Source organism: Dipodomys merriami, unplaced genomic scaffold, assembly GCF_024711535.1.
Source record: "Dipodomys merriami isolate MVZ:Mamm:240054 unplaced genomic scaffold, mDipMer1.0.p SCAF_20, whole genome shotgun sequence".
NCBI lineage: Eukaryota > Metazoa > Chordata > Mammalia > Rodentia > Heteromyidae > Dipodomys > Dipodomys merriami.
In genome coordinates this window covers 23,505,226-23,526,239 of record NW_027203382.1, presented here as the reverse complement: position 1 = coordinate 23,526,239, position 21,014 = coordinate 23,505,226, and the positions used below count along the sequence as shown (strand labels likewise).

General features: G+C 43.5%; 1 protein-coding gene across 1 annotated transcript; it reads right to left on the bottom strand.

Annotated features, from left to right (window-relative positions):
* Positions 1-11,976: 11,976 nt before the first annotated feature.
* Otp (orthopedia homeobox) lies at positions 11,977-20,056 on the bottom strand. The gene is made up of 3 exons (XM_070030961.1): positions 19,877-20,056; positions 18,213-18,622; positions 11,977-12,547 (listed from the first exon to the last, which is right to left on the bottom strand). Exons 1-3 carry the CDS (start codon positions 19,911-19,913, stop codon positions 12,017-12,019), a joined length of 978 nt encoding a protein of 325 aa, XP_069887062.1. The 5' UTR covers positions 19,914-20,056; the 3' UTR covers positions 11,977-12,016.
* Positions 20,057-21,014: the final 958 nt, after the last annotated feature.

Below are 21,014 nucleotides of genomic sequence, written 5' to 3'. Positions count from 1 at the left end.
CTAGAGAGAATAACAGGATTAGGGAAAAAAAGAAGGAAACACAAGAAGGAAATTACACACTAAGAATGAACGCTGAGTATTTCACAGCAGAGATTTTTCAAAGCAGACAGAAAAGAGGTAAGGGCTTTTTATAGGGAGTACTGAAAAAGGACTATAGGAAAGTCAGCAGATGGAGGTGACTCTGGAATTCCAGAAATCACCCAAAAGTCACCAATGCCAAAAGGAATCTTTTATTGAGCAACTTTGAGGAAATCAACCCATAAAGGAATATGTAAGGTCTTATTACTCTAGAAAAGCTGATGTTTTCCTGCAGCTACCTAGGAAGCTGAAATCTGAGGATTCAGGTTCAAAACAAAACCTTACTCCAATTAAACAGCAAAAAACTGGGGCTCAAGTGGTAGCATGTGGGGGGAGGTGTGAGGGAGGGAAAGAGGGAGGGAATGGGGGAGAGAGAGGAAGAAGGCGAGGAAGGAGGAGGAAGAAGAAGAAGAGGAAGAGGAGGAGGAGAAAAAGAAAAAATGAGAAAAGCTTATGTTTGAAGATAAGATGCTGAGAGAGGGAAGAAATTTATGCTATATTTTTCTTATGAAAATCCAAGAGTACATAATTTACAATATAAAAACAATAAAACAAACAACCATATTTTCATCTCCCTAATAAAGAGAATTTTTCTTAACTCCTTTTTTCCTAGCTCCTTGACCTCCCTAACTACTAAATTCATTTCATCTCAAACGTGTATAATTTCTTCCTTCAGCAAAATGCTTCTAGGCAAACATCAATATCACCCTCACTGTCCTCCACATGCTTAAAGGTTCTTTACATAGATTAAGATAAAGGCATTGTTTCTACACTAAAATTAAAATGGATATGTTAGTATTCTGTTGTAAATACATTCAAAATATAAATAAATCCCAGCTAATTTCCTGTTTGGATAAGGGAAAGGGATTTGAAAGATAAGGTCCTGTAACACTAAAAGTAAAGAAAGAAAGCTTAAGGTTCCTCCAGACTTTATTTCACCAGCTCCCCCCCTTCCTGTCTTAACCTTCATATACACATAAGGAGAGTTTACAAGAGCAACTCTTCCTAGACTGTGTACATATACTCACTAGAGCAGCCACAATGAGCATTCTTTTCATTCTCTCATACAGTTATAAACATCAGGCATTACCTTGGCAACTGGTACTAGTCTACTCTATGGTTCTAAGTAGCTGGCCAGTTGCTAAACTAACGTTACACAAGGAATCAGTTACTATTTGAATGTGATTGTTTCTAACTTAAATTTGTTGAGTGTTTCCTATATAAGAATATGCTAGGTCATTTTTTCACTGTAATTTCTATTGGGTTAAATCCATATTTTGTAGATGATACACAAAACTTGTGGTACCATTTATTTAGTAATAGGGAGGATTCATCGCAAGACCCTATTTGTCTATGGTAAATAGTGTTCTTTTACATACTCTAATCTTCATATCCAATTGTGGAAAACAATTCCTATGGATAAGTCTTATTATAAGGAGGCAAAGGATTGTATCAGCTGTAACAACTTTTCAGCAGAGCATTGGCGGTATGTGTTCACCTTTTTACCCTCTTACCACAATGCTAACTAGAGAAACCCTTTACCTGGGGAAGAGGGGGGAGGGGAAATAATGCTTTTAAAAGAAGCAAATTAGACCAAAAAAAGAAAAAAGAAAGAAAAGAAAAGAGACACCCCAGGAGGCTGATCATGAGGCACTAGAGCCTGGCTTGCCTGTCAGCAGTATAGGTTATTGTTAGAAATGGTTAGCTTTGGGAAAGAAGTTCAGATACTATGTAAGAAAATGGAACTTCACGGCTGCTAAGTGACTGATCAAGGACTATACCTATGTTTTCCAAACCATGCTACATTTTTTTCTCAGAGGAACAACAGAACTGGATTATTTTTCTATAAGTAAAAGAAAAAAGTACCTCCCTTTTGAGAAGCAACAATCTCCTATAGCCATATCAACCTCTACCAGAACGTTATGGTCATCCTTTGGAGGAGTTCTTTGCAAGGGGAAGATTCTCCTTCCTGACTCTTCAAAGCTGAAATGTCTCATAACATACAACCAGTTTCCAGAGAAGCCACTAAGTTTAAAATGAAAATGAAGCTCTTAAGTCTTCCAATAGGGAAATCTAAGATAGTTAGTTTCCTGACAAGTGTGTGCCCCTCCCTCTATTGTGGGAAACAATCTAGTCACTGGAGTTTCTAAGAGAGGCATATTAACTCTTCCAAGATACCAGGGTGTCATTTACTAAATTACATTTTTGAAGACACTACATGGTCCCCCAGTACTTTGGAAAAGGTAATTAGCCTCCCATAGGTGACTAGTTTATTCCAAGTGAACATGGCTTTCCACAAGCAGAGGATGGTCTCTTTCTGTGAGAATGAAAACATTATCTCCTTTTTGCCAGGAATTATTTAGTTTTCATCCTAATAATCACAGAAGCTCTCTCAATAGATAGATAGATAGGTAGATAGATGGATAGATAGATAGATAGATAGATAGATAGATAGATAGATAGATAGATAGATAGATAGATAGATAGATAGACAGACAGACAGACAGATAGATAGATAGATAGATTATGATACATACATACAAGCATACATACATAGTAGATAGTAACTATCTACCACCAGATATGATAACATATCAGTTGCAAATACAAATGTTCTTAGCGCTTTATCACCAACAATTAGGGCTACCACACCTAATACTATTAGATTATGAATCACTATTAAAGTAAATCTACTAAATGGCCCATCATGTCCTACCCTGCAATTAAGAGACCTAATCTAGTTCATGGTTCCACATTTAAGAAGACAGTGGAGAATTTAGTACTGACTTACATAAACATACAAAACATAAATTATAGATCTAAAAATAAGACCTACAAAAGTCAAGAGGAAAAGTTATACTGAATTTGATACTCTACGTGGCCTAATTCCTTCAAGAAACCTTACTAGGAATTCTATCCCCTACTGCTCTCTTTCCCCAGGATTTCTCTATTCACAATGATTTTATGACTTTCCATTGTATTTGTGGTTTGTGTCAGAGTATTAAGCACTTGATATATCCATTAAAAATTTCCTTGAATGTTCTTTTTTTTTTTTTAATCTAGTTGTCAGGTTGGGGAAAGTAGCTCAGTGGTAGAGTGCTTGCCTTGCATGCATGAGGCCCTGGGTTTGATTTTTCAGTACCACATATGCAGAAAAAGCCTGAAGTGGCACTGTAGCTCAAGAGGTAGGGTACTAGCCTTGAGCTGAAGAGCTGAGGACAGCACCCAGGCCCCCAGAGTTCAGGCCCCACGACTAGCAAAAATAAAAAAAAAATTCTATTTGTCTTATTTTTCTCCAATTATATGGTAAGTTCCCTCTAAGTTTGGATGTATATATTTCCCTGGTGTTCTCTCCTCTATGCCTTACTAATAAACACGAAAAAAAAACAGTTATTGACTTACAAGCATGAAAAGTATGTTAAATAAGAAACTAGACATGCTCAGCACAGAGAAAATCTGATTATGACAGAGATATTTTGTGACCACTGGTATCTACATAGTCTTCAGTTTCCAGCCTTTTTTATATTTAGGAAAACATGTAATTCATTTTTATTTATTGTACCAAATGTAGAAATTTCTGGCCCAAGCATTAAGCACCAGCTCACAAATTTTCAGTTTTCTCTTCCTACCACAGAGAACTATTGAAAAATCCCCTAATGGGGTAGTTAAGCCACAAAATGAGAATAACTTAGACCACTGGTCACCATGTTTGGGAAGCTATCAAGAAGAATTATTTCACTCATGTTGAAATTTCTGTAAGAAACGTAGATTGTGTTAAGCCTTGGTTATAAGGTTTATAGGGTACTATAGCACAGCCAAGTGTAATACTGACTGATAAAAATATTAATAAAGCAAGACTAAAAAGAAAAAATTTAATTAAGAGATGTCATAGAAAATCCTTAATAAGGGCTGGGAAGATGGTTCAGTGGTAGAGTGCCTGCCTTGCATACATGAGGCCCTGGGTTTGATTCCTCAGTACCACATAAGCAGAAAAAGCTGGAAGTGGTGCTGTGTCTCAAGTGGTAGAGCACTAGCCTTGAGCTGAAGAGCTGAGGGATAGTGCCCAGGCCCAGAGTTCAGACCCCATGACCAATAAAAAATTAAATTTAAAATTAAAAAAATCCTTAATAACTATAAAAGGAAGAACTGGAAAGACTACTACAGCTAATAAAAGGAAGTACTTCATTGCCAAAAATAAGATATTGTTTTCAACTTGAGCCTTCAAGATTACTTGGAGAGAAATGTACAAAGGATCATAATGAACTAGATGACTTCAAAGATCCTTCAAATTGCCAGATAGGGGCTGGGAATGTGGCTTAGTGGTAGAGTGCTTGCCTAGCACGTATGAAGCCCTGGATTCAATTCCTCAGTACCACATAAACAGAAAAAGCCATGGCAGAGTGTTAGCCTTGAGCAAAAGAAGCTCAGAGACAGTGCCCAGGCCCTGAGTTCAAGTCCCAGGACTGGCAAAAAATAAAAATAAATTTTAAAAAATCCAAGCATCAGTAGCTTACACCCATAATTCTTGAGATCGGAGGATTGCAATTGAAAACTAGCCTGGGCAGGCAAGTCTGTGAGACTTTTATCTCCAAGTAACCACCAGAAAAAAGATGGAAGTGGAGCTGTGGCTCAAGTGGTAGAGTGCCATGCTATGAGGGGAAGTGCCCATGTCCTGAGTTCAAGCCCCAAGGCCTGGGAGTGCTTGCACACGTGCTTGTGTGCGCACACACAGACACACACACACACACACACACACACACACACACACACACAATACTTCAAAAAATCTGAGTTTATGGTCTATGATTATCAATGACTACTTCTACCCATTTTGAATTTGTGGAAGAAAGGTAAAGGAAAAATAGCTTATTCTGAGTTGTGACTATTTAATAGTATAATAAAACAACATCAAATGATCCTTCTGTGGAGCTTGGGATTTAGCTCAGTGGAAGGGCACTTCCTGGCAAGTGCAAGTCCCTGAGTTGGTCCTCAGCTCCGAAATAAAAAAAAAAATCCTCATTAAAATCTTCAGGGAATAACTAAAACCACAGTTGAAATACCAAAAGACTTGAATATCCTCTCTTGTAGGGAGAGTCAAAACTTCCCCTCTCTGGGGCTGGGAAGTTGGCTCAGTGGTAGAGCGCTTGCCTTGCTTGCATGAGGCCCTGGGTTCGATTCCTCAGCACCACATAAGCAAAAAAGAAAAAAGCTGGAAGTGGCGCTGTGACTCAAGTGGTAGAGCGCTAGCCTTGAGCTGAAGAGCTGAGGGACAGCACCCAGGCCCAGAGTTCAGGCCCCATGACCGGACCCAAAAAAAAAAAAAAAAACTTCCCCTCTCTGTCTAGAATGTCACCTTCTCAAAGTACCATAAAGCAATCCTTTAAGTTACTTGCCACATCAGACCAGAACTCATCTGGCTAGGAGACCATTTCACTCATCAACAGTTTTTTACACAATACAGAGGCTTTTCATGGCCTGTTTGTCTAGAAATAATGTTCAAGGGAAAGAATGTTTCTAGACTCTTTAAAATATATTTTCTTTTTAGGCAACATGTCCTATCAAAGCATCCCTTCTTTAAATTACAAGGGTGAAGTGCTAAACTTGAAAAGAAAAGTTAATTTTCTTTTCTGGAAATATGTTAAGAGCAACATTGGTATGTCATACACACAATGGTATTGCTGAATGATCTGAAGACCTGACTTGAAGAATGATCTCTGACACTTACAAGGTATGTGACTTCTGATGTCAATTTCTTCATCTACAAAACAGGGATTAGAACATGCACTTCCAAAAAAAAAATGTGCTGTGATTTAAATGAGATAATGTGCCTTGTAATTGGAAATGGGATTTGAATATAAGGTACCAGAGAAGAATAAAATGTTTGATATGATTTCTGAAATTAGTGTTGGAAGTATCACATCAATGTGATCAATTTAAAAGCTTAGTAACCCCACCACTCAAGAGGCTAATTCAAGAGGATTGCAAGTTGAAGACTAGTCTGAAATGCATAGCAAAACTCTGTCTCAAAAGAAAAAAAAATCAAAACAAATCAAGAACAGCAAAATGCCAGCTCAGCTTAACTAAATTCATTCAGAATTTTGCAACTTAAAAAAATCTAGGCCTAGGTGAGGGACCAGTGGCTCATGCTGGCAATCCTCGCTACTCAGGAAGCTGAGATCTGAGGATTGCTGAGATCTGAAGATTGCTGTTTGAAGCCAACCTGGACAGGAATTTGTGTGAGATTCATATCTCCAATTAACTACTCAAATAGCCAGAGGCAGAGCTGTGGCTCAAGTGATAGGGCACTAGGCTTGAGTAAAGGAGTTCAGGGACAGCACCTAGCCCCTGAGTTCAAGCCCCAGGATCAGATCGTGTGCGTGCACAAACACACACACACACACACACACACACACACACACACACACACACACACACACACACAATCTAGAAATAATGTAATTCTAGTATATCTATGTTTTATATTTTATTACTTCCTGATGTTTTATTTTTAATTTCATAAGAATCATGTAATCTTTTGAGTGTTCAATAAGTACTCTAACATCTATGCATAAAGATAATGTATATAAAGCTTATGACATTCTGATGAAGGGCATAAAGAATACCTACCACATATGTTATGTGGGTTATTTCCTGGTACTTTTTTTATGTGTGCCAGTACTGGGGCTTGAACTAAGGGCCTGACTAGCACTTTGCCACTTGAGTCACAGCTCCACTTCCAGTTTTTCAGTAGCTAATTAAAGATAAGAGTTTCACAAACTTTCCTACCCAGGCTGGCTTTGAACTATTAATTCTCAGATCTCAGCCTCCTGAATAGCTAGGACTGCAGGTGTTTGCCATCCATGCTCAGCTTGTGAGTTATTTTAACAAAGAATGGAGAAAGACTGTGGCAGCCTGAGCAACTGTAACAAGTGTATCACATATTTAGTATAGATGGAAACTTGGAAATATTAGGTATCTAATCATGATATGGAAAATGCAGTTTGGCTGCACAAACTAATTATACCTGTATCAGGACTGGTAATGGAATCATGGAAGTCAAAAGAGAGACCTCCATGTGGCTCAGACCTTAAATTTCTTAATACTATTTTCTATCCTTGTTTTGATAGCACATGCATGAGAAAAAGCCAAAGGCATTGTTCTGCTTCTCTCTGTAATGGCCACATGCTAAATAGGCCGTGGTTCCTGTACTGAAAGCTCCACACTGATGAGAGTTAGCAGATAGCCAGGCAGGGGGTGCCCCCCTTTGTTGCTGCTTTCATTTTTAAAATGAATCATAATTTCTGCATTGGATCCGAAGATGGGTTTACAGCTATTAGCTATCATATTAATAATTTAGGAAATACATGCCCAATCACTTGTGTTCTTTCAATTCCCCATGAACACAGCTGCAACCCACATTAGAAGCGAGGGTGAATGGATATTTTTCAGATGAGATATTTGGGCTGAATTATTAGGATAGCCTGTACTACAAAATTACTAATAAACATTGCTTCTGGCTCAATTTAGCCTGAACTCAGTGAACCTAGCCAATGGTGACAAATCAAAAACTCTGAAATACCCAATGAATGAATCTAACTAATCAAGGAACCCTGTAGGAAGTAGATGCCAGGATTAATGAGCCAGTAGTTTCACCATGCCATGCTGTTATTTCTTCACATAAATGCCCTCAGATGAGATTATCTTTATGTCATGAAAGAGAGAAAAGGAAGGTTACATTCTTTCAACTGACAGGTTAACTACTGCCATTACTCGAACACCCATCCTTGTGAGCTGAGCTCTTTTCTTCTTTATCCCAAAAATTAAAATGTAAAGGCTGCAATACAAATTAAAAACACATTTTCAGGGAGCAAAGTCATTGAAGGCATCAAATATAAAATTGTTCCAAAGTTCAAATTTTTTATATGTTTACATATTTTCTTTGGTCTACCCAAATTGCCCTGCATTCTATTTTATATTCAGTAGCCAGTAACATTGTTAGCAGGTGCATTCTTGTATCATATTTCTCACCATTAACAAAAGATAAAATAAGTAAAACATCGTTACTATGTCATCAATTGTATGACAAGTATATTTATTATGCATATCCAGAGAAAAATAAACATACTAGAAGAAATATGTAAATAAATCAATCATATAAGTATGTCATAATGGACTTTGACTTTTGTTGGTAGCATGTGGTAACAGAAGTCAGTGCCAAATAGGCTACTCAGCAAAAATTATAATTCATCTGAGGCAAGACCTCTAATATATTGAATTTCTATATTAGTCACCATTATTTGCTCCTTGTTGACTTTCGTTCGTTAACACTTTTGAGTTAGAATTGTGTTCATAATGAGTTAAAACTAATATGAAACAGTCTGTTAAATAATTTTTCCTTCCTCAAAAGCAGAAATCTTTCAGGTTTGTGATTCTTCTCTGACTAAATTGTCAACCTTAACAATTTGGGCTAGGTTACCTTTCCCTATCCTAATGGCATCTATGATTTTAAAATGCTCAGGGTTTTTAATACAAAAATCAATTACCATAGAAACAAATATTATTTTAGAGTCAGGTCAAGTGAAAAACTGTACACTCCCATCTTAATATTGATAAATAATCACCATTATAAGATATAAGTACTTTTGAAAGCATCTATCACTTCAGTTGATTTGCAACTTCTCATCCCTGTTCTGAGTCACTCCATTTTTTTTCAAATGGACGATCTCATTTTCTTTGCCTTTGAGAAATACAAGTTTTAAAGATTCCATTTAGCACCCTTTATTGCATTCCTACATCATAAAGTTATGCTTTATAGCAGCATAAAAAAGCTGTAAAATTAGCATCCTTGTAAACAACCTTCTATGCTCAATGTTGAAGCAATCTGTGATTTGTACTGATCTCCTAAATTTGAGTTGAGATTACAATATCCACTATTTCTTTCTTTCTTTTTTTTTTTTTAAAGAGCACTATCATAAGGCCAGGAGGAAATATGAGAAAATGAATAAAGAAGAAAACCAGTATTCATCTACTGCTATTTTAGAAATTTGAAGGTTGTGCTGCGGAATTCTAGAAAATGTTCCAATTTTATGTGAAATCCCAAATTAGCATGTTTTTCTCTTCTTTAATACTTTCGTGTTATATTAAAATATTCCTTAGGAAAAGTGGAACTGAAATTATTCTGTAACCTGTCCAACCTCCCCCTAGTAAAAATTCCTAAAGTAACATGAACACATGGTTTTCTTTATCAAAGAAACCTATACCTTTTTGCTCTTGCCCTCCAGGGATTCATTGGGTTCACTTAGTTGAGTAGTAATTACAACGTATGGAGTTCCTAAAATTCACATGCAACCTAGAGGTTACAAAGACTGCATCCTTAGATGGGGGTATGTTTAGGGTTTACACTCTGTGGCAATCAAAGGAGAAATCTTCCCTTGGGAAAAGGGGTACCCTCTCAAAGCCTATAATGATGATTAAATTTCAAACCATGAGATTGATCTTGGTTTAGTTTTCCAATGCAAGCCTGTGATACCGATTTGCCTCCAAGTTTCAAACACGCCTTCCCCCTCAGTCTACTTAAGCAACAGCAGTTTTGACTAGGAGAGAGAAGTCCCCTGAGCACGTGGCTAGCTAACTTCAAGGTTAGCTGACACCAACCACCTTTCTGAGAGAAATTCAGGGCAGTGGGCAGAGAGGCCATGACAGGCGACTTAAGCTAAGGGGCAGCGTTTGGGACACCATTTGCCCCTACCTGAGAGGTTCTAGGGCATCTCAAGCCAACCCTAGCTCTGAGTCACGAAGACCCATGACCACCTCACTGTGGAAAGGTCCCACCGAAGTGTAGGCCCTGGATGAGATCAGAGCATGCCCGAGCCAAGACGTGGTTCTGGGTAGCTCGGGAGGGAAGGGCTCCGGGTTCTGTAGGCCGCAGGTTCGAACCAGGGCCCCCCTCCGGACCTCAGCCTCCAGGTGCCAAGGACACAGCCCGCGAGGGGTCCCCCCTCCACTCGGCTCATTGTGGAGGAAAACCGTTCACCCGAGATGCTGTTCCACTCTGGAGTCCTGCGTTCCGAGACGGCAGCTGCGCCTCGTCAGGCTCCGAAGCGCAGGTCGGGCCCAAGCCTCGCGAGGCTCGGAGCTGGAGCTCGCGTGGGGCGCTCGCGGCCGGCCGGGCACGGCACTTCCGGCCTGGGTCCCTGCGGAACCCATGGACCTTCCGGTCGAAACCGTGGCCTCGGGGTGCTGCTCAGAACCAAGTCTGAGCGGTGAAAGGCCTGTGAACCCACCCAAGGTGCGGGAGCGGCCGCCCGAGGCCCGCTCTCCCTTCCCTTCCCCCTCAGGCCCTCCCGCCATTCCGTATCACACCAGAACTCATCATTCTCCATATCACATACTGAAAATGATTTTATTTTATCCATTTACATTTACCTTGATATAAACTTGTCCGGAAAAGTCAAATAATATGCTTTATATTAGCTCAAACATTTATTAAGAAAACCAAATTCCATAAATAAGCACAGACAATAAGTTAAAACATATCACAAATTGACCAGTATGTAACAAGAATGCTTTATCTACACAAAACATCCTATTTCACGTTTGTTCATTCTTAGAAAGCGCTTCTGTTCTCTGGGTTTGGATTTGACCAGCACATGCAGAAAGAGCTGATTGTGTTTCTCTGTACAAAGTTGCAGGGTTGTAGATGTCCCCCGTGCGCCCATCGGTGGCCAGCAGGTGACCCACGGGGGCACGAGAGACGACAGGACGACCACAAAACAACCAAGGGCACAGAGCAGCGAGAGGAAAGAAACGGAAAAGGAAGCAAACAAACCCCAGTCCTAAAGGATCCAGAAAAGAGATGTGGCTTTTGCTTTTACAAAAGGGAACTTTCCTTAAGTGTGTATTTTATTCATCCTTATAAAGACTTGATCAAAATGAGGAAGTCTATTCCAGTCACTCAACCCACTGGCACGCGCCTCCTGAGAAGCCTTCCCTCCTACACCCTCACGCGGCTGTGGCTTAAGGAGAAAAAATAAGATCAAACGACAGCGTTCTTTTGCAAGCCAATAGAGGGCTGCGTGGATGTGCCCGACACTCCAGGGCAAGGTAGGGGGGGTGGGCGAGGTGAGCAAGAGAGGAAGAATACAAGGTTAAATCAAAGGGTATCAATTGGGCCCTCGGAAGAGACGGTTGGTAGCAGATGCTTGTCCTCCTAGAACATAACAATCTCTAACATTGTGCTGTCCCTTGAACACGTCCATGTGTGACCTCGATGCATGTGTATGTGTGCGCGCACACGTGTGTAGTGTCTGAGAGTGGTGTGTGTGTGTGTGTATGTGTGTGTGTGTGTTTCTGCCCACAAACCAGTCCATTGGTGTCTGATTTCAGATCCTGAGTCGACTCCCTGGTAAGTAAAATGGCGGGAAGGATGCTTTCGGTGGGGCGCGGGAGGAAGGGGGGGCACGGGGAGCGAAGGAGCCGGGGAAGAGGCGAAGGGAGGGCGAGGGGGGTCGTGGGCGTCGTGTCCTAGGCGTGGGTGGGAACACAGCCCAGCAGAAGGCCGGGAGCGGGGCGCGAGCACGACCGGGGCCAGCCGGGGAAGGGGAGGCGGGAGGAAGGGGAGGCGGGAGGGAGGGGTGCGGAAGGGTGGGATGGGGGGCGCTGGAGGCTGGGCCTAAAGGGGAGTAGGGGTGGGAAGGGACGAGGATTGGGGAGAGGCGTGGGGAGCGCGGGCCAGCGAAGTCAGGCGAGGGGGAGGCCTGGCGGGCCGGGGCTTGCTGGGAAGCCCGAGCAAGAGGAGGGTGGAAGCCTGGACAGAACGAGTTGGGACGGGGCAGGGCGCCGGGCAGGGGCCCGGGACAGGGAATCTGGGGAGGGGCCCAGCGCGCGCCCAAGAGTTTCGGGGCGGCGCCGGGGCGAAGCGGGCCGGGGCGCGGCTGCATTAAGTGAAGCTCATGGAGACTGTGTGCTCTAGCGCCTTGCGGCGGAGCGAGGCGATGCTCGTGCCCCGCCACACGTCGCTGCTGTCCGGGGAGCTGCAGAGCTGGGGCGAGCCCGAGACGTTGCTGGGACCGGGGAGGGAGGCGGGCACCATGCCGGGGAAGGCAGGCTGGTAGAGGTGCGACTGCAGCCCGGCGCCGTTGGACCCCGCCAGGCTGTTGGACAGGCCCATGGAGTTGGGCGGTGGCCCGGCGGCCAGGCTGCACTGGGACAGCGACTGCGCCATGGCTTGCTGCCGGCCCAGCGCGGGCGGCAGCGGCAGCTGAGACACGCCGGGCATGGCGGCCGCCGCCCAGCGGGTGTCGTTGGCGTGGAAAGAGCACAGGCTGTCGCCCATGGCGGCGGCGGCGGCGGCGGCGGCGGATGGAAACTGAGGCAGGCCTGGCGTGGGCAGGAGCGTGCCGGGCGCGCGGAACACATTGGTGGTCTTCTTGCGCTTCTTCCACTTGGCGCGTCGGTTCTGGAACCAGACCTGGAGCGGGCCAGGGCGGGAGACAGACAGAGCACGATGAGTGAGCCGACCGACCACAGCGGCCCAAACTGGAGCCCAGAAACCTGAGTCAGATGCGGGCTACATTGCAGGCCGGACCCCTCTGATCGGCTCCGCTGGGCTCCGCTGGGCTCCGCTGGGCCCACACCCGGCTAGGCTCGCCATCATCTACAACCCACCCGACTTTTCTTGCGCCCACGAGGCGCTGGCTCCCGCGCCCTCAAGTGATTGTGCCCCGTGGCGCTGACGCGAGGCGCCAACACATCACCCCGTGCAAAGCTCACCGCGTCCCCGCCCCCCAACCCTGGCACGGCCTGTGCACTGCACACATGCACAGATCTGCAGGCAGGCAAGTGTCAAGGCTCGACCCACAGGTGTACAAATGAAGATAAACACGTGTACCATGTGGCTTAATGGCATGTCTTATCACACTGATGGGGTATAGAATTTTCAGAAACGCTGGAAATTTGGAAATTGATGAAAGGCCCGTGGGTGACATAGCCAGTTTCAAAATCGAAAGACAAAGGAAAATCCCTACCACCATGGTTGACAGAGCAGAGAGGTTAAAATAGTGATCGTATGGAAAAGTGAGCCACTGAGGTGCAGGCTTGTTTGAGTCGCCATGCTGACTTCTGATTCCTCCCACAATTACAACTGGATGCGACCGCAGCCGGGCTCACCTGGAACCATTGTCAGGAGAGCCTTGTCTGGTCTCTGTGGGCTGCCAGGGCCCTGAGCCGCCAGACCTTCAAGACTGTTTTGTTTTTGTTTTTGTTTTTTTCCAGTAACTTAATGAGAATCTCAAGTATTAATAAGGCCTCTGGTACCTTCAAGTAGTCTTCCCTTTCATTTATAAACTACAAGCAATTTTTTTCCCAACCAATGCAAATAAAAAAGAGGTGAGGTTTAAAACTCACACTAGTTATGAAACAAATTTAATTTTGCTAGGCCAACCCAGAGGTCCTTTTCAGAGAGATGTGTTTGATGAACTATATTCCAAATGAAAATAAACCTCCTACACTTTCTTGCCTAACAGGCTCAGGAATTTCAGATCCTACCAGGCAAGTTTGTGCCTACAGATGGGAAATTCAGTATAACAGGGAAAGAGTTGTGTCTGGATGATATGTACTAAATGACAAGACCAAGATGACTATCCATCTCCACTTTTTTAAATTTTATCTTTAAGGAGGAAAATATGCCTACTTGGCAGACATTCAGTTTTAAATCTTGTCAGCCGCAAGTGTGCTGTGACTAAATACAAATAATGTGGGATATAGCATCAAGGTCTGTGTTTCCTCTTAGAATTTGGCCAACACAATTTAGTCATCATACTATTTTGGGCCCAAAAGGTGATTCATCAGTTAGTCCAACCCAAGCACTCTGCTCTGCAAAATGAAGTATCACAAGTGTGGACAAATGTGCCCTTTTTCTTGATAAACCACCAGTTCTCAGCTGTGTTGCACCCTTGTAAGCCAAGACATAATCTACATTTCTCTTTGAACTGATTCTTGCTTTCAAAACTTATGGGGGACATCATCCACCACTTGATCTTTCCCTGGTTCCTACCTCATTACTACATGTTGCCTACCCCACTATCTGCAAAGGGCAAATACTCAGCATCCTTTTCTCAATACAGCCCCTGAGGTAGTGTTACCGATTAATGAGACAACAGGTCCTTGATAGTGGATGGGATCAATGCTTCAGGATTGAGCTGTTAGGGCCTTTGATGGAGAACACACCTCTGAAGTGGAGGAGTGACAAGCCATCACAAGCACCTTTGCAGCACCCAGCCAAGACTGGATGGGGGGAGGGGGGAAGGGAACATTAGATGGCAGGGCACCCTTGGCAGAGATTGGATCTGTGTCCAAATGATTCTTGCACCTCACATGCAGCACACAAATATATTTTCAAAGTTATCTGATAAATCCAAGACTTCCTAACATCCTCTAAGTGCCAGTGAATCCTAAAATTTTGGAGGGGATGAGGTAGAAAAAGGAGTGGAAAAAGGAATCAAAGAAAGAAGTGCAGGGGTGGTGGTGGTGGTGGTGGAAATTTGTCCAGAGGAATTTCAATAGCAAACATTACTGCCAGAAAGGTTTCTGAATCCAGAATCTGCTCACACATAGAAAGGGATTAAAAAAAAAAAAACAGCTGTTAAAGAACTAAATGTTACAGGAAGAATAAAAAAAAATCATGCTCAATTATGTTCGAGGGTTAGTAGTCAAATGATAGCTACAATTTTTTTTATGTTTCATGGCTTACTGGGGTTGGGGGGAAAAATTGCACGGGATCTGAGCACCTCTGTTCCAAGCTATGATGCATATGTTTTTAAAATGTGAATGTTTCCACTTGAAAACTAGAGCATGACGGATTAAAATGCAGGCAAAACCTAAGGGAGATTTTCAGAATGCACAGATGACAACTCCAGGAAATATATTAACCGCAGCCACGGGCCAACTTTGTACTTAGTTTGAAATGCAGCTCTTCTTCAAAAATGCTTAATACAACAGTGAGAATCTAATGGAGGTTAGAATCTAAAAATCCACTTTCATGATATCTGCTGTTACAGTAATATAGACATACTGTAAATGTATTTTAAAATATATAGCCCATTTAATTCCCCAGCTATAAATGGCTCAGAAATAGAGAAAGAGGGGGAAAAGGAAAGAATATTACTTTTTCCCCCCTCTAAGCAAACGCTTTATGAAGATCTCATTGGAATCCAGCAAATGATTAATGTGAAGATTTGGGAGGAAATCTGGGGAGCTGTATTAAAGCCTAGATCTCAGGTTCATTTCGATCAGCCAGCCGTGAACTCTGGGCCGAATTCATTACACTTTAATAGTGCTGGGAGAGGAAGAAAATGCAATTTCTCATTCCATTAGAAAACTAGAAAATACTCTCAGCTTGTCCCCCTATTAAGATGTGGCAGGTGACAGGGCCATTCTGGGAGACACGGTCAATGGAATTACAGCACATTATTTTTGTTCATATAAAATATTGAAAGGCAAGCCTGACTGTGCAGAAGTTATTTCACTGATTTGGTTTTTATGTAAATAAAATATTGAAAGTTAATTAATCCGTGCTAGAGACTAATGATTATGCTTATTATATTGCATTTGATCGCGTAATTTGCATGATTCTCGCATTGCTGCTTAATAAGCCATTCCAGGTTATAAATAATTCTGAAATTGGTTTCTAATAATGGCATGCTATAAAAGGAATGGTTTTATTACAGTAGGCAGAAAAGGGGAGCATTATCAGAATAGAATTGGCCTCCATGTGGGTAGAGGTGCTTTAATAAATACTTAAAAGTGTGATATATACCAAGTATAGACAAAATAAATATATTGAATAATTTAGCCTAGAATAAAAAGGCATCTCTGCAAACAAACAATTGCAATAAATTAAATGTTTAGATCACTTTTAATCAGTGCAATGGCCCACATACTGCAAAGAATGTGTGACAATCTGTTTGCTACAAAGAAAAGTATGACGCACTCATCATATAAGAATAGAAGCCAATTACTATTTAATTTGAATTTGGTCAAGGAGCAGTGGTATAGTGAATAGTGAAGTAAATACTTTTCCCATAAATTATTTTTGTATTACATTACATAATGTTAATCATTTTGAAATGTTAATTAAGAAGGTTATGTTGATCTGATTACTTTTTAAACTATGAAATATTATTTTAAAAAATATTGAAATTGCCATTCTATTAAATTGTTTCTATCATCAGCTTCAAGCTATTATCTTTGGTAGAACATTATGCTAGAACAATTAACATATTTTGTCTCATTCTTCTTGGATATTCTTTTGTGTACTTTGTCAAAATAACTATTTCTACCACACACTTTATATTTTATTTCATTTACAACTTTTTCTATCAAAAGAATCACTGTCATTAACCTTTGGAAGACCTAATAAAGTTTAATAGACCCGTTTTCTTTTTTCATAAAATTAGTTGTCCAATTATATTTTATTTGTGATTCTAAGTTCCATTTTAATTTGAATTAATTACCAGTATGTCTGGGTTAAGACACAACATTTCACTCTTTAAAACAAAAGTTAATACTTAACATTTCTCTTGAGGGACAAAAAAACAAATTTATTAATTTTGTGCCTCTAATATTGAGCTGACATCCAAGTATTATCTTTATGTACTACTGAGATCGCTTTTTTTCCGTGAATATTTGAACTCAACTTTGGATTTTAAAATGGTGAAAGACGAGATATTTAAAGGGCATTACAATAATGAATCTTCACAATTCGATTAATACTCTTTCCACACATTATTTCAGTTGCCCATGTTAAGGCCTTTCAGAGCTCACTAACAAAACCACCTAGAGTTATAGTGAACAAAATATCAATCTATTAATTTAACCATTTCAAGTTTTTGATGGCATTCATTTGCTATTAGAACAGAAACGCATACTATTTTTTGCCTTTTAGCTTAGCTATAAATTGTCAAAGCAAAACAAAATTGTTCAGCATTGTGACTATGGTTACCTGGTCTCTCGTCTCCTAAATTAAATGTAAAATAACTGAGAGCTCTAACGTTAATTTCAAAGGTAGTACTGGTTTAATAAATTAGTGCGGTTGACACCCAGGATACTGGACAAATAGTGAGGTCCTAGACAGCAGAGGAAGAATTTCAGCACCCTGGATAACTCAAGACAGAGAATGCTTCTTGGCCTTGCACCTGTGCGTAAAATACTTGTTACTGTTTTTGTCCTTTTGAAAAGCGGGGGTGGGGAGGGGGCGAAATCTGGAGCTCGTTAGGATATATTTTTATTCCCCAATTTTCAGAAGAGCTATCGGTGTGATTTTTGAGGTGACATATAATTTACAACGTTGTGTGTGCCAGGATGATAACGGTTCAACAATGATTTCCTTCTAGCCCTAAATGTTTGAGTTTTTTGTTTGTTTCTGTTTTGTTTTTTTTTTTTTTGATTGGGTAGCTACATCAGAAAGCCTTCATTTCCCACTATCACACTCTCAAGTTTCCTTAGGGAAATTTTATTTATTTATTTATTTATTTTTGTTTAAAGCACACAGGACTTGCACCGCGGGCTGTGGAGAAGATCTCCAGCCACTCTAGCTTATTGGTAGACCACCAAATTCAGAACCTTAGCAAAACACCAAAATACTTTGTCTGGGCGACGGGAGAGGACGATATTTGAGATTCAAGTCACACCGTGAGGTCTGAGTGGCTTTTAAAAAGAAACTCATTACACCTTATTTCTTCCTTTTTCATGTTTTGTGTGTTCCCCATTTATCTAAATGCTTAATACAAACTCATTATGAAATACTTGTCAATAAGTAGAGCCGGTGTTGAAGTTTACCCCGGGGTTAGCCGCCTGGGAGATGCCGATGTGGAGAGAAGGGCGAACCCAGCAGCCCAACAATACCTGGCTACCCTTTAAGAGAGTTTCCACCAGGACGTGGCTCTGCTGGTGCTGTACTGGAGACTGGCCTCGCAAGTCCTTTGGGGGATGGCATGTGGCGGGGGTTGGGGTAATTTTCTGGGCAGAGAAAGAGCTAGGAACCGGTAGTTAACCCGAGCGCTGGGGTCCCTTTGCAGAAACCCTCCCGCCGCCCTCTCCTTTCGGTCCGGTCGGTCTCCACATCCAAGCCTGCGTACCTGCACTCGGGACTCAGTCAGCCCGATCCGCAAAGCCAGCTCCTCCCGCATGAAGATGTCGGGGTAGTGCGTCTTGGCGAAGCTCCTCTCCAGCTCGTTGAGTTGCGCGGGAGTGAAGCGCGTGCGGTGGCGCTTCTGCTTCTGCTGGCCCTGCTGCTGGCCGCCTTGGCTGGGGTTGGGGCCGCCCTGGGGCCCGGGCTGCTTGTCTGGGTCTTTGGCACTCACCGCCAGCGAAGCGGGAGTAGAGCCCACGGTGGTGATGTCTTCGCCCGGCAGCAGCGTGGCTCCCTCCACTGGGTCGGAGTTGGGCGCCAGGTCCCCTGGATGGCCTCCGGGGTCGGAGCCCCCCACGCCCAGCCTACACTTCACCGCCTCCCGGTGGCCCAGAAGCTCGGCGGCATCTTTCATACCTGAAGAGGCAAAGGGATCTCGGTCACTCATTTCCTGGAGATGCCACGGGGGACCGTCTTCCCTCCTCGGTCCTCCCGCGGCCCCATCCTCGGCTCCCGCCGCGTCCACGCCCGTCCTAGGGATGAAGCTCCCCAGGCGATCTGCTGGGTTCCCCAGGATTTGGACAGCCAGGGTAACATGACATATCCCGGCTCCTTCCCTTCCCTCGGCAGCCGGCTCCTGTAGTTCACCGGGCGTGCTTTCGTGTCCCCCACAATAAAACACCCCCAAGCCGGGCAATAAAGCGTGCGTCCGGGTCCCTTTCATAAACCGTGTCCCTGGCGCCCCAGGAAATCGGAAGCAAATCTTCGAACAAGAGGCGCGGGCGACCAGAAAGAAGTTAAAGGATTCCACCTGCGCTTAGGCAAACTGGAGAACTCTTATCTCCAACCCCGAGTCCCTCTCTCTTGCCGAAGATGAATACGTCCCCGCAAGCCTTTCACCCCGCACAGTCAACCCAAATCAACTCCGCCTCCCTCTCAAATCAGAGAAAGGGTTTGGAAAATGGAATCACATCCATCAGCAAAGACTCCCCAAACCGGAAACCCAGAGCCTAGTACCCCAGATAGCATTAAAGAAACTCTGTAGACACAACAGTGAATCAAACTTTAGAAAATTCAACTTTTCTTTCCAGAGAAATAAAAGGCCCGTTCCTTTCAGCCATTGGCAACACGGAGTCCCTGGTAAAAGGCTGGGGTGTGCGCGGGGACGAATTTGGCGTTTCTCTTTCTCAACCAGCACACTTAGCAAATCCACCTCGGTGTCAGCAGCTTCTCCTCCACACAAGATTTTTTTTTTTTAATAATTCAACCACCCTTAGATGAGAAGAAGAAAGGAGTGGTGGGGATAAAGAGGGGGGAAAAGAGGAGAAAGAAATCCCAGATCAGAGCACAGGGGAGAGAAAAAAGAAACACCGCCAAACAAATGATCACGGGGCAGATCGCCTTTCAAAAACATCAAGGGGAGGGGAGAAGAAAAAAAAAAAAACAAGGAAAACAAAAAAAGTAACAACATTCCCCCAACTCCTTTTTGGGATCTACATATTCCATAGATTTTTTTTAAAGACGATGCTAAATCAAATTAAACTTTAATACAGCACAATTACTTTTAAAGAAATTAGTCCATTTAGGGCGCATTAAGGTAAAATAAGGAACAAATTGACAATTTCCTGCCCCGGCTTCTCCTGGCTGCCGGGGCGAGAGGCGCTCACTCACCTAGCCTGGCGTCCAGGAGGTCGGCGTGAGACAGCATCGCGCACCGCTCCAGGGCGAAAGCTGTTCCCCCCCAAATTTTAGCGGCTTTAAGTTATTTAAAATAGATATAAGCTATAAGCTATACGATATAGATATATATAGATCACCTAAATGAAAGAAAATTCGGTTTGTGGTTAAAAAGGGGGCTTCTTGCATTATAATGTCCTTTAGAGAGACGGGGAGGTGCTTAACAGTTGAATGAACCCGTGAGCAGCTCGGCGAGGGGACCAATCAGGAGGGCAGCCTGCAAATGTCAGCGCCCGGAGAGTCCCCCACTCCGCCCGCCCGCCCGCCCGCGCCCGCCCGCCCGCCCGCCCGCCCGGAGGAGGCGGTGGCCGTAGCCCTGGCAGCTTCAGCCCGAGCAGCCGCTAAAGCAGCAGCGACCACTTCGGCCTCGCCCTGGGCTTTCTGGCCGGCCTCGGTCCGTTCTTTCTGGAGCTTTTTTTTTCCCCCCCAAGCACACCTTTTCTTCCCTGGGCCCTACCCAGCTCGCTTCACAGGTGCAGCTCCGTGTAGCAGAGCTAGGACAGTCCAGGCACAGGGGCAGACCAGAGACAGGGGCAGGGAATGACCTCCGCGTGGCCCGAGAGTCGCGCCGCCTGGGCGATCTAGGCCACCCTGGAGGGCGGTGGTCACACCTGGAGCCCCGCCGGGGCGCGCCGCGGTCCTCGGACTGCGCCTAAACTTGGCCTCTGCTTAGTAGGCCCGCGCTAGAGATCCCAGGCGCTGTGCCTGGGCTCAGAGGCCTACCAAGCCCCAATTCCACTTCAGGCTGAGTGCGTAAAGAAGACTTGGCTCCTTGGCACTGCTAATGTCCGCTGTCTGCTTTCGCGGCCTGTGGGAAATGTGCGTTCCCGCACTCCTCACCCTTCCGGCATCCTGGGTCCGGCTCCTCCACCGGCCAGTGCTCAGGTCTCAGTCCCTAACCTGCTCTTGCGTCAAAGTTTCAAAGTTCAGTTCGGTTCCCCACTCCACTTAAGGCTGTAAATAAAGTTAAATGCTCTTTATTTTCTTCTTGAAGATGTTAAACTACTTGAACAATTTAAAGTGCTTTGCACAAGTGAAGCGAACCATTTCTAATGTTCTGATTTTTCAGAGC

Coding starts and splice junctions, on each gene's coding strand:
- Otp (XM_070030961.1), bottom strand. CDS start 19,913: ATGCTGTCTCACGCCGACCTCCTGGACGCCAGGCTAG. Junction 18,623..19,876: donor CCTCCTGGACGCCAGGCTAG/GTGAGTGAGCGC, acceptor TTGCCTCTTCAG/GTATGAAAGATGCCGCCGAG. Junction 12,548..18,212: donor TGACTGAGTCCCGAGTGCAG/GTACGCAGGCTT, acceptor GGCCCGCTCCAG/GTCTGGTTCCAGAACCGACG.